The sequence below is a fragment of the Oryzias latipes genome, chromosome 11 (genome assembly GCF_053564925.1).
Source record: "Oryzias latipes strain Hd-rR chromosome 11, Olatipes_Hd-rR_3.1".
In the NCBI taxonomy this organism is placed as follows: domain Eukaryota; kingdom Metazoa; phylum Chordata; class Actinopteri; order Beloniformes; family Adrianichthyidae; genus Oryzias; species Oryzias latipes.
In genome coordinates, this window is record NC_136247.1 from 14,450,836 (window position 1) to 14,463,239 (window position 12,404).

At 36.9% G+C, this 12,404-nt stretch overlaps 1 protein-coding gene across 1 annotated transcript in view; it reads right to left on the reverse strand.

Moving 5' to 3' along the window:
* The window catches only part of grin2da (glutamate receptor, ionotropic, N-methyl D-aspartate 2D, a), a 366,952-nt gene that overhangs the window by 179,225 nt on the left and 175,323 nt on the right, over positions 1–12,404 (reverse strand). The window contains exons 7-9 of the mRNA XM_011480970.4: positions 10,251–10,365; positions 4,303–4,508; positions 1,962–2,130 (exon numbers count right to left, since the gene is read on the reverse strand). Of these exons, the coding sequence (XP_011479272.2) occupies positions 1,962–2,130; positions 4,303–4,508; positions 10,251–10,365 (490 nt within the window). The remainder of the gene's footprint in view (positions 1–1,961; positions 2,131–4,302; positions 4,509–10,250; positions 10,366–12,404) is intronic.

A 12,404-nucleotide genomic window follows, 5' to 3' on the forward strand; every position in this document is an offset into this window, starting at 1 on the left:
TGAAAATGCTGCAGGGATCTGATGAGATGCAGTCACAGAGACAACCCTTGATTGTCAGGATCAAACAATCCTAAATAAGAGTTTGATTTCTTTAAATGGGTCATTTCAGATTTCTGAATGAAGCGTGTTCATTGCAGCAAAGACTTCTCACTAAGTGACTGACATGGAGGTACTGATGTGGAAAAAAAAAGGTTTAAGGATAAAGTGTAAAATGCAGCGTTTACATCAAAGACATGAAAAGAGCCACTTTTTCTATGTTCCTGTCTGATGCAAGTAATCAGCACGGGTAAGGACACACGCTTTGTTCCTCCCCCAGCTGGCCCAGAGCACATTTGTTTGTCTGACACTATAATTAAGAAACTTAATGAAAGACTGAGAGAGGCTGGACAGGAAGCAGCAAGGGACGCACAGAGAAGGAGGCATCCATATCCCAGAACACAGAACTCTTAAGTACTGTGCAGATGGATGCTAAACAGATGCAAATATTAAGTCCTCCACATATTTGTGGACAAATACCTATCGCTCCACATCTCTTAATAAGACGTTTTGGATGATGCTCTGCCAATGTTGAGGCCAGTTCTTTATTGAACATCTCCCAAAGACCTTTTTTTGAGTTACTTTTCAGAGGGGGAACCCACCGTACTTTGTAAGCAAAGAACTGAATCTGGAGGAACACGTTAAGAATCATCTCATCAGCAAACTTCTAACCAATGAACCACTTTCCACTTTAAGAAGCAGATTTACAGTCCACAAGTCCAAATTCCTACTTAGGTTTGGTCACAAATTTAATGTCCATGAAGAAGAATGGACAAGCACACCTTCATTGTTATTTGTCTGTAAATAATAAACTGCACCCACTGCTCTCTGGTTTAAATTTTCTTTGGTTTGGTTCTTCTTTGCTATGAAATATACAGTATTTCTTTAACAATCCATTTATTTTTAAAATGTTGTGGAGAGATTATTTCTAAGCATCACGTCAGACAGACCTATTAATTTCACAGAGAGAATGCTAGGACAAACAATTTAGAGTTGGACTTTTTAGATTTTGTTAATTGGGATAATGTAGAATTGTAGAAAAGTTTAACTTTTCATAACCTTTACAGGCTTTATCAGAATTACTTAAAATTCATTTATCCACAGTCTTTAATTAAATCAATTACCTGACCAATCAGCTGTCACCAAATGATGACAAAAAAGTTGTGTCTCCAGTTCCTTCAGGGCCCACACTGGTCTGGTTTTCAGGGAAACTCCCAACAGAATGCCATGTTAAAACGTTTCACTTGTTAAAAACCCTAAGTGGATTAGTTCGGTGCGTAAAAAATGCATGAACTGTCTGAGGTCAGAACAAGGCTGCCTCTTTTTTTTTTGCGAATGTGCTTAAAGATCTTTGCGCCGCACCTTTATTTCTTAAAATATACCAACACCATCTTTGAACTGGACCTTTTGTCAATCACACATACATGACTATTTTTACTAAAAAATCCTAGTGTGTTTTTAGCTAGCTTTAAAATTGTTTCTTCTTCCCAATGGCGATTTACAGCACACAGCAGTGGATGCAGTTTGTGTTTTCATATGTCACAACGGGGTTTTTTAATTAGCCAGGAGTGCTAGAAGAATAGTAGGCTTGCAGGTGCTGAGTTTGTGTTTGAAACAAACTGCATAAGCCTAAAACTGTCTGCGGAATAGGTCTGCCTTTTTATCATCATTTGCTGTAGGGAGGAAAATAACTGAATAATAATGTATAACAAGTACTTTTGGAAAAAGTTTGCATCAAACTGGTGTTGAAGAAAGTGGGTGGGGCATCAGCAAACATGTAATAAATCAAGGAAACCTATAAGAAGCAAAATAGTTTACAAACATAAATAATGTTAGTGCACCAACATAAAATAGTAGCTTTAGATTAAAAACACATGATATTCCCTTTTAAGATCTAATTTTTGAAGTGACCACGAGAGCCTCACCTCGCCGACCATGCCGTTCCACTCCCCGTCAATGTTCTTCCCATGCCGGCCGTTTGTCACCAGGTAAAGATCGTAGGTGAAGCCTACAATCTTGGCCAGACGTTTCAACACATCAATGCAGAACCCTTTGCAGCAGTGCTTCATGGGAGTTGCTCCCTCCACCACCAAACTTGAAGAGAAAAGATATGAGATAAAGGACACAAAACCTGGAGGGGGTTGGTGGGTGACAGAGGAGGAAGGCAGGGAATTATTGCAGAGGGCTTGAGTGGATCGATACTGATGTGGTGTTTAGAGAGGCAATGCTTGACAGCTCAGAAAGAAAAAAGAAAAAAAAAGAAAAAACAACTAATGCATCATTACAAAGACACTGTCTAAAAGAAAGAAACTACCCTAAAACGCTTTGTGTATTTGAGGCTTTGGGTGACACAATACATTAGCAGGTTGCACAAACTGGAATCCAAGGACGTTTAGATGACCATCAGTCAAGTGGCTGCAGTGTCCTTCATCACGTAAACACTGGAAGTGGCCATTTGAGGGGCCTTCAGACACTAAGCCATGGAAACCTCTTGGCTGTGTAACCTAGCAACGTGGCCTACATGCCTGGCAAACAGCTCCAACGGGAGTCAAAAGGAGGCCAAGAATGAACTTCTTATTTGAAAAACCCAAATATACCCATTTTTTTTATTTGTATAGGTCTATTTCAAGAACTAAAAACAGCTTATTAAACGTTTAAAGATTGCAACAAAAATATATCACAACCAGTTCCAGATATTCAGTCATACATTGATTAGAAATAAAAAATACAAAGGTAGAAGAAGAAAAATGCTATATTTTTGTGCAATTTTACTTAGACTGAGTCAAAATAAAATAACTGGATCAAACTGATTTTGTGAAACTGAAATTTAAATATTAATCAAATCATGCATTTTCATTTAGCAAAGATGTTGCCATCAAGTTATCTTATTCCTCAAGTGAAATTTGCTGAAAATTGAAGCTCAGCTGTCTGTAAATTTAACATTTATTATCAAATCAAAGGGCAAAACCAAGAAATTCAAATAAACCATAGCTTTTTTCAGAAGAAATATGACAAAGTTTGAGCACCCTCTGAACTGTGTAATGACTTTTTAAAAAGAATAGTTCACAACTTATTGAATATACAAAAATTCTAGGACTTATGTCTTTGAGTTTAATTAGATCAGACAGAGGAACAACATCAACATGCAGAAACCTAGAAGAACCTGAAGTCTTCTAAAACATCATCCTCATTAAACCAAATATATTAGGGGTGTAACACCTTAAAGATGTTTTATTTGCTGAAGGAGCAAACACACAAACGCAACCACTTTGTGTGATGTGAATCATATACATAAAGACTGAGACAGCTGATTGTAAAAGGTGATGATTAAACTATAGCTTCACATTGGATTTGCAAAATGATAAGTAACTGTGGTGATCATTTTAACACATCATTACCTGGCAGCTGCTCTGTAATTAACGGGGAGACTTTCTACAAGATGTCAGCTCGTGGTTATGGCTCAGTCTCTCATTAAGTATCACGGTGAGTTTGTTTCAAAAACTCTTTTGATATTCTTTAAAAGTCTTTTAAAACGCTGTGGTGTTTGTGCTTTGATAAAACAAAAAACACGCCTCCGAATTTTCCGCTTTCTCTCATCATTGATCAGTACTTGGTAAAAAATCCAGTTTGGAAAAATAAAACCAGCCTCTGATGTGAAATGTTTCAAGTGTTTATTCAAACTGAAAGATAGAAAGAAAAACAGGACAACTCGATATCTGTTTGTGTCTAAAGGCAGATTTTGAAAGTGTTTGGATAAAACACAGCTCTGCTGCACCTACATTAATTTTAATGTTTTGTTTTGTTTTTTTTTTCCTCTTTGAAACATATAAATCTCCTGATCATTCTTTCCAGTGAGTTATCCATGATGAGCAAAGTAAGTATAAAACTGTGCAATGTATTTTATTTTTTAGGGGTATGCCAGGCCACTTTAGAGAAGCCATGATGAATCACTGTGGTAGTAAAACTTTATTAGTAACATCTTATGAAGACGGATGAGAGTTATGTTCGTGTCAAATATGGATAAACAGATTGTTTACTTGTGTGTGCCTCATTAAGAATTTGACCATAATTATGATTTAATAAACTTACAGGAAATGTTTTTTTTTTTTCCTTTTGTAAAATAAACTAGGAGTGTCTCTTACAAAGCTGCCCTGATGTTGTTTTTTTAGAAATCCCTAAACTCTTACAATGGGATTCAGGGTTTCTTTTGGACTTCTCATTGCAGTGAGACATGAGCTAACAGCAAAACAGGGTGGTGTGTATTACCTGGAGTTTATTGGCATCCTGCAGGGCACAGAGTCCCGGATGCAGGAGCTTGTGCCGGGGTCAGCGGGCTCCACGATGACAAAAGGCCTCTCTTCTAAAGTGACCACGCGGAGGTGCTGCGAGTCGTCCAGGGGCTTCAAAAAAGATCCGTAACGAGACCATGGATGGTAACGCAGACGCAGGTGTCCGTTCTCCCACCAGCCAACCTAGAAAATCAAAGAGATTAATTATTTTGGACAGCTTTTTTCCAAACTGTTTCCATAGGACCAAAATGTAAAAGTATTTCCCTAAATAAAGAGATTAGTAAATAAATATAAATAAATAAAAACTCAATAAAAACAATTATTAACGTCTTCATGCCTCAATTTATTTCCAATTATATAAAAAAAAAAAATCGTAACTGCTTCTTTTATTCAAGATGGAGTCGTGGATTAAATGGTACATTTTGTATTAGCGACAAAAGACGTGAATGGCGTTAAATGTATATATATTAATAGCATAGACAAATATTATTTTATGGGTGTACTTGTACTTTCACAAGTATACTTATTTACATAGGCCTAGTTTAATTTTTACATTTCTTGAACTGTATAAAATGACCAGTTTCTCTGTGTTTTAGCAGGTTAATTTAAATACCATATTTTGATGCACTATTTTACCTCACCCTGGCTAGTATTAACTGCAAGAAAATTATTTTAATGGCCATACAAAGGAGCACTGTAACTCTACTATACATACACCTCCTTTAGATAAACTGTTTTGCACAGGGGCCTGTAGAGGAGAAAGCTAGGAATCCAACCAACAACTTCAAAGTAATTCATTGTCATTCAGTTTATTTATTGTCAATTGACTTCTGATTTTTAGTGTCAACAAGAAAATTCAGAAAGAAACAAAACAGCATGCAGGAATAATAATAATAATTGCTATAATTAAATGAACTCCAAATAAGTGAAGATGCTTACAGTACATATAAGAATTTTGTGGTATAAATTCTCTATTTATGGGATTGCAGAGGAAAACAGGAGAAACCAGCAAACTGTCCGCCTCAGTTGTTTTGGACCAAAGTTGGATGTTCCTTCACTGGATCTTCAGTAACCCTGATGAGAATGCTTCTGGATTTTTTTTTAGTCTTCAAAGGTTTCGATGTTGTGTCATTCAGATGGAAAATTCACATCATGCTTCTTGTTCAGAGCAGATTTACTCTTCTATGAATAATGATCTATTTCTTAAGCTTTAATCTTTTAATAAAGGGAGAGGAGACGGTCCTGGTTGTTTCTCCTTTCACTCTTACCTTCATTTCTTTGCTTTCATTTTTGGTTTGACTCAGCTTTTCTTCTGCAGCATGATAACAGAAAGATCGGCCAACCTTTTGGGTGGTCTTCATAATTGGCTTTTTTGAGCTTTATTTTTAACCTCCAATCTTACAGAATATGAATGCTTTTAAATGCATGATGGAGACAAGGGGCTGCACACTGACACACACTGTACAATGAAAAGCTGCAGCCTTGCCAATAACAGTGAAAGAAAAGATAGTGAATCCTCTGTTGGTGGGTAACTCTGTTACCATGGAGCTCAAAAAAACCTTCACAGAGTGTTTCAAAAGCTGAATTGAATATTTTCTGATCTTTAAGACATAATAAACAGAAAAAAAAAAAATGTTCTTCCTGTGGATTTTTAAGCAGGACTTAAAAAAAATTGCGACAGCTACAAGAAATATGTAAAATGTAATTTTTGTCAAATTGGAGGTGAATTTTTGGGAGGTTTTCTCCTTCTTAAAACCAACGCATAGAGCGCTCAAACGAGAACTTTTTAAGGATTTAGTTTTGCTTTGATTTAGTTTGTTTCTTTGACTTTTCTTAGTAAAAATAATTGCTGTGGTTTCTGCTCAGCCTGCCTTTGGTCTCCTACATGCTGTTCCTCCAACAAGAATATCAAAGAAAATTTTTATTGTGTCATTGTGGTGGAGATGTGATTGGACAGGAGACCTTCTATTCTGAATTAATCTGAAAAAAAAAAATCATCAGTGCTCACACATAACCGATGTGAGAACCAGGAAACCACTTCAACGAAAGGTGTTTCAAAAAACTGAAGCAGCTGGATTTTCAACAGACTTTTTAGAACCAAGGCCACAGAGACATTTCTGTGGCTTTCAAGCTCCAGAAAAGTTAAAGGCTTTCCCACAAATGTAAAAGCAAAACCTGGAAGTGAAGAACGAGTCGACCAAGAACTGAAGAAAGCCTCCTCCAGAAGGTCATAAAAGGAGCAAAACAACATGAAAAAAGGAGTAGGGCTCATCCAACTCAGTTTAATTCCGTGTTTATGATTCAATGAGGAGAAAAAGACTTTTGGACAAAAATGGATCATGGCTCATCTCACTTTTAACAAAAACCTCTGGATCAGACAAATGTTGTACATCTGCATCATTAATAATGTTTGTGTCTGCTTCTTCTGAGCAGCAGAATTAAAGTCAACATAATTATAGGTTTATGACCGAATCATTCTGAAGAAGTTGTAAAACTTTTACAGCAGCTTCAAACTCTCCTAAAAACAGGCCTGAAGTCTGTATTTCGAGCCTCCAGCTCGGCTGGCGTATTGATTAGAAACAAGCAGCTGGCTATCTTTTTTATCTGTTCATTGACCCTATTCATGCTCCCTTGTTTAAGCCTGAACTTGTAAAAAAATAAATTGAACAAGAGTTGATGCTTTGTAGCATCACATAAACCCTAAAGTGATGCTTTTACAGAAAGAGAGCAGCAGAAGCAGTTTTTCATTTTTTATTTTCAATCTATTTTCATGAAAGCAACGCATGAAGGAAGATTATAAGTCCTTTAAACACCGTCATGGGTTATGGAAGTGTCCTCACACATTTGTCACATTGCAGCTAAGTGCAGTTACATTTGCAGTTTAATTAACTACAAGGTTTTTTATTCTGTAGAAATACAGTAAAAAAACAAAAAACACCTTGAGACATTTTCTTTTCTTTTCAGGGTGAGTGAAGTTTTCTGATACATTTGAGCTCTTATGCTGACAAATATAAATCTATAAATCTTCTTGCCTCAAAAATCAAAAGGATCACACTTTCCTTAAGTTTTTATTAAGAAACAGATACAATAATAACAGGACTGTACCACACAATGATTTCTTCTCACAGTTGGCACTGTGAGAAGAAATCCAGTTTAAACGTCTCTATTTGCATTCTTTTCCACTGAGAAGATTATTTTCTATTTTCTTGTTTTGTTCTTAAACTGCTTCGTCTAAGGGTGACATTTCTACCCCCATGTGTTAAGAAATATATTTGGTAAAAAGTGTGCATCCGAGTATTTACAGCAACAAAAACACCTGCAATGTGAGGTTCTTTCTTTGGCATAGAATGAGAAGTGAATTGTGGGTACCACTTCCTATTGTTTCTGGAAGAGCTGTGTATAAAACCAGAGTTAGGGTTTGCTCTACAGCACTAAGATTTAATCCTATGTTATCCCATTTGACACAAACAAGGATGTGCCCAAAGTTGCAGTTTTACAAGAAGCTACTGTAGGCTGGTGTAAGAAGTGAGCAATCTGCTACAGTAAAAAGGTCAAGTTTTGCACCATCTTTGACAGACTTTTCCCTTAAATACCAGATATTTTTTCACAATTTACTGGGGACAGATTTACTCCCTCAGCTTTACAAATCCTGCACTCTTGTTGACTCTTGTTGATTTTGTTGCCTCTGTAATTTAAAATAAAAGAAAAAAAAGATAAAGTCATTTTTAAATAACAAACATCCTTAAGTCCTTGATATAATTTAAAACTAGCCCACTGTTTAAAGTAAAGAAAGCAAGTTAGTGTACCTTACTTTGCTAGTTTCATTGTAAGTACTGTAACCTATAAACGGTGAGTTTGTTTGCATCCCAGTGGTGTCGAGGAATTCTTTGGGAGTAAAGACACAATGAGAAACGGTTAAATATATCTCACAAATCTATGAGGGTTTACAAAAACAAATGCCCTTATTCATCAAGCAGTAAAAAATGCAGAGCTTGTTCCTGGAGGTGCAGCACATTCATTTAAATTATCAACATTAGTGATTTTTTTCCTCATCTAATTTTAGCTTTTCTGCAAGATGAAGCTTTGCCATGTGAAAAAACAAGCAATTCAGCTAAAACACAGCATACCCCAACTTTTATTTTGACTAATACACTACAACATCTTCTCAAACACAGGTCTACCTATTGAGGTTTCCCTTCATCAACAAAATTTTCGTGTGCATCACATCAGTGCATGAGGAGACTAAACATGACCTCTGACCGTGAGAAAAATGTCATCTTATGACAAAATGTGAACTTGAAGATTGCACTTATCTACTTGAATCTGTCCATAAAACTGCTCAATTTTTCAAGTCTGCTAAAAATTCTCACTCTTTTCAAACTGTCTTTTTAGGTTGGCTACCAACATGGTGGTATTATGAAAAACAAACTCTTAAAACCTTTGTCGCTTGTAAAATTAGCAGTAAATGGCGAACCATGTGAGCGGATCCCAATCTGAATGTTGCCAAATGTAATTTTATTTCATCAAGCTGTAAGTGTGGGTGTGGCGAGCTTCAATATAGTTTCTAAGGAAACTACAAAAAATTATTTTGGAATGAACTCACCAAAAACTGGTCAAAATCCCAGCCATCGCCAAATAGTTACAAAGAAGTGCATCATATTTCTGTAATTCAAAATGTGATTTTGCTTTTAACATTAGGTAAGAATACATTTTTCTTTCTCATTAAAAGCTAAAAACAATTTGTGTCTTTTAAAGATGAACACCAGTATATTTTATTAGTATAATTTATTTATTTATTTTCAATTCCTTAAACTGTGTGTGAATATGTATTTAAAGAACTAAGACAATTTGTTTTAAATGTTCAACACAAGACTCCTAAAAAAGTGTGAATAAATAAAAAAATAAAGCTACAATCAGATCAAAATTAAAAGAAAAAAAATTGTAAGAATCCTCTCATTAGATCCTTATGTGATCATGAGGAAAACACATTTCTTGTTATTTGTGAAGTCAAGCAGTGTCTCATTGGAGAGGTAAATGGGTTTTAGCATAAATCCTTTCAATTTTGATGTCAACTCCAGTACATATTAATGAGGCTGCACCAAAAAAAGGTTTCTTCAATGACTAGAAAATATTTATTCCCAACCCAAAATAAATCCAGATCTTTAGATTCTTCAGAGAAAGTTGTGTCATGACCTTCCTTTGCAGAAATCACAATGAAAACTCAAAGCTGCTTTTTACCTACTTTACTATGTTCCACTGAAAAGCTAGGTATCAACCGTATCTGATAAAAAAAACGGAGTTAGTTTTTCTTTAAGCTGCTTTTAAATCTCTTCATGAGGGTTCATCCAAATCTTTCCTAACAGAGTTTGTCCAGAACAATCAGCTTGAACGGAAAGAGGAAAGTACGGCAGCTCACATACTTTAAAACCTTCTTCCAGACGAGTCTTTTTTTATGACTTTTTTCCTTCAAAGGTTGACTTTCATTTTTGGGTTATCATTGTAAACACACAGAGTCTTTAAAGGTCAGCAGCAAATGGATCAGAGGGAGCTTCAACAGAAAGACCTGCTTGTTTTCCTTTTCCTTCATCGGGTTGAAGGAAGTCTTTTGGAATTGAAATTAACCAGAGGGCAGACCCCAGACTTGGAGCTATTACTGTACATCTGCCACACATGGTCTCCGACGGCGCGGGTATTGTACTGCAAGTCAGCCCCAGAGAAGGAGTCTGGCAAACTCAGGCGAGTGGTAAGAGAAGGAGAGGAGCACGCACAGGGAAGCCTAATGAGACAGACTCAGGCTGTGAGACTGCAGAGAGGTGAAGCTGGAAGCCACCAGTTAGCATGTTTGATGGAGTGTGAAATTGTGGTTAGTGTATGTAGTTGTTGTGTTATGATAATTAGTGTCAGTCTGTCCTGTTGTGCACTGACCTCCTCCCAGCCTCTGCCATTGGTGTAGGAGATGACATCGATCAGCGGGTTGGACAAGTATCCGTCACTGTTGAAGGAATAGTCCCGCCCACCGATGGAGATGTTAGTGAAGTACCTGTGACACAAGCAGGACAGGTGAGATAGATACAAGCTTGGACTCAGAGAAGCACGGGAAATATAGGGGAAACTGCTGTCAAAGTTAAGCTTGATTTTAATGAGAAGAAATATCAAAAAATGGGTACATTTATAGACATCAGTTTTTACAATGAATTTTGTGTGTTTATTAAAAAGGGGCTGCTGCTCGATAATATCCATAAATGTTAGATTGTGCTGTCTGCAAAAAATGTGACAGCTAAAGAACTCCATCAGAAAAGTAACAGAGAATTGGAAAATGCATCTGAGTAAATAGGATTGAAAAATAAATCTAACAGATTAAAACAGCTAAAAAGAACTCCAAACAAGCTAACTTAATTGTACAGCACAAAAACAAGTAAGAAAGACGTGCTGAGCGTTACAGCTGAAGCCAGTAAAAACATTCCAAACCACGTTAAATGGAAATGAAAGAAAGTGGAACTAAACATAAACATTAACATTCATCAAGTGATTTATTCATTTCCTAAACCCGTTTTTTCCCTTTCGGGGTCACGGGGCAGCCGGAGCCGATCCCGGCCACTCATGGCCGAAGGCAGGGGACATCCTGGACAGGTCGCCAGTCAGTAGCAGGGTTAAATGTTAAGAATAAAAACTTTTTTCAAACGAGGTTAATAACAGGGGTGTCTCCACTTTTGTTCTCTAAAACCAAAAAACTTGCACAAAATAGGAAACAAGGGATCTTTCATCTCTGTTTTAAGCATTGCCAATAAATAAAAAGGAGGAAAACAGAAAATAGCCTATTTTATTTCAGGTGAATTAATTAAAGATGGGCTTAAAGAGCTCAATTTTTTTATGAGAGAAAAAATAATAATTATTTTGATAAAATGAAACAAAGGAACAAAAAGAGACAACGTTTTCTGATTTTAAAGTTTTATTTTTGTGACAGCAGTGGGAGTTCTACGCAGAGGAAAAATCCCTAGTTAAAGGCAAACACATTTTTGATTCATTTTTTACTAAAAGAGACCAATGAGAAGCAGATGGTGCGAGAGAGAAAGTGAGAGCTTTTACTTTGATCTTTTATCAAAAAAAAAAAAAATAACTGAAGCACCTGGATGAAAAAAGAGATCAAAACATATGAAACCATGTGTGAAACCAAGCCAAAAATTCAAAACTGCCTTTTTACGTTTAGAACCTTGCTAAAGAAATTATTTAAAAAAAAAAAGCATGATGTTGTCGCTCTGATCATTTAGACCTTTATGAATTCTATAAGAAACTTTTTATTCTAAACAAAGTTTTATTTTTATTAGTTTTTTACTTGTCCTGTGCAATAGCTAAGCAAACAGATGAGAGCAGAATGCCACTTGCGTTGGACATATTTTACTGTAACATGGGTTTATGTTGTAACCTGTGCCAGAGTGAGGTTTTCATGTCCTTTTGGGGTGGATGATGGAATGTAAAAAGAAGGAAGGAGAGTGCCCAGTCATCCCCACATCAAGGCCCCCGCCGAAACAGCAGTGGTAGCCAGAACCCCCAACAGTATAGCAGATAGAGAAAAACCGCCGGCCGGACAATCAAATCCGCCAACCAGGCAAGGGCTAGCAGGGAGCAGGGAGGCACAGGGGGACAGAGAGTTCAAGCTCCAGTCCGTCCAGAACAATAGCCCCCCCCGCAGCACCGAACCCGGGCCCCCAGCCCAGGAGAGTACCCTCTGCCTCAGACAAGCAGCCCACCACCACCCGGGAGTTCTGAGCATCCCCCCACCCCAAAACAAGGCATAAGCCAGGGCCCCCCAACAGAGACCTTAAAATAGCTGAAAACCTGGGTGCATTGTACAAATCCCGAGGCTTGTCATCATCACTAAGACATGGCTAAGAAATTCAACTCTTTATTCTGAGCTACACATCTCAGGATATAATTTGTTTATACAAGACAGATCCTCAAAGGGCGAGGGCGTAGATATTTATTTTAAAGAACATTATCAAAGCCAGTCCCTAAGCAATTTGATCTGCTTTTTATTTCAAACAATTATCCATTATCTGTGGCTGGATGTTACTGTCCACC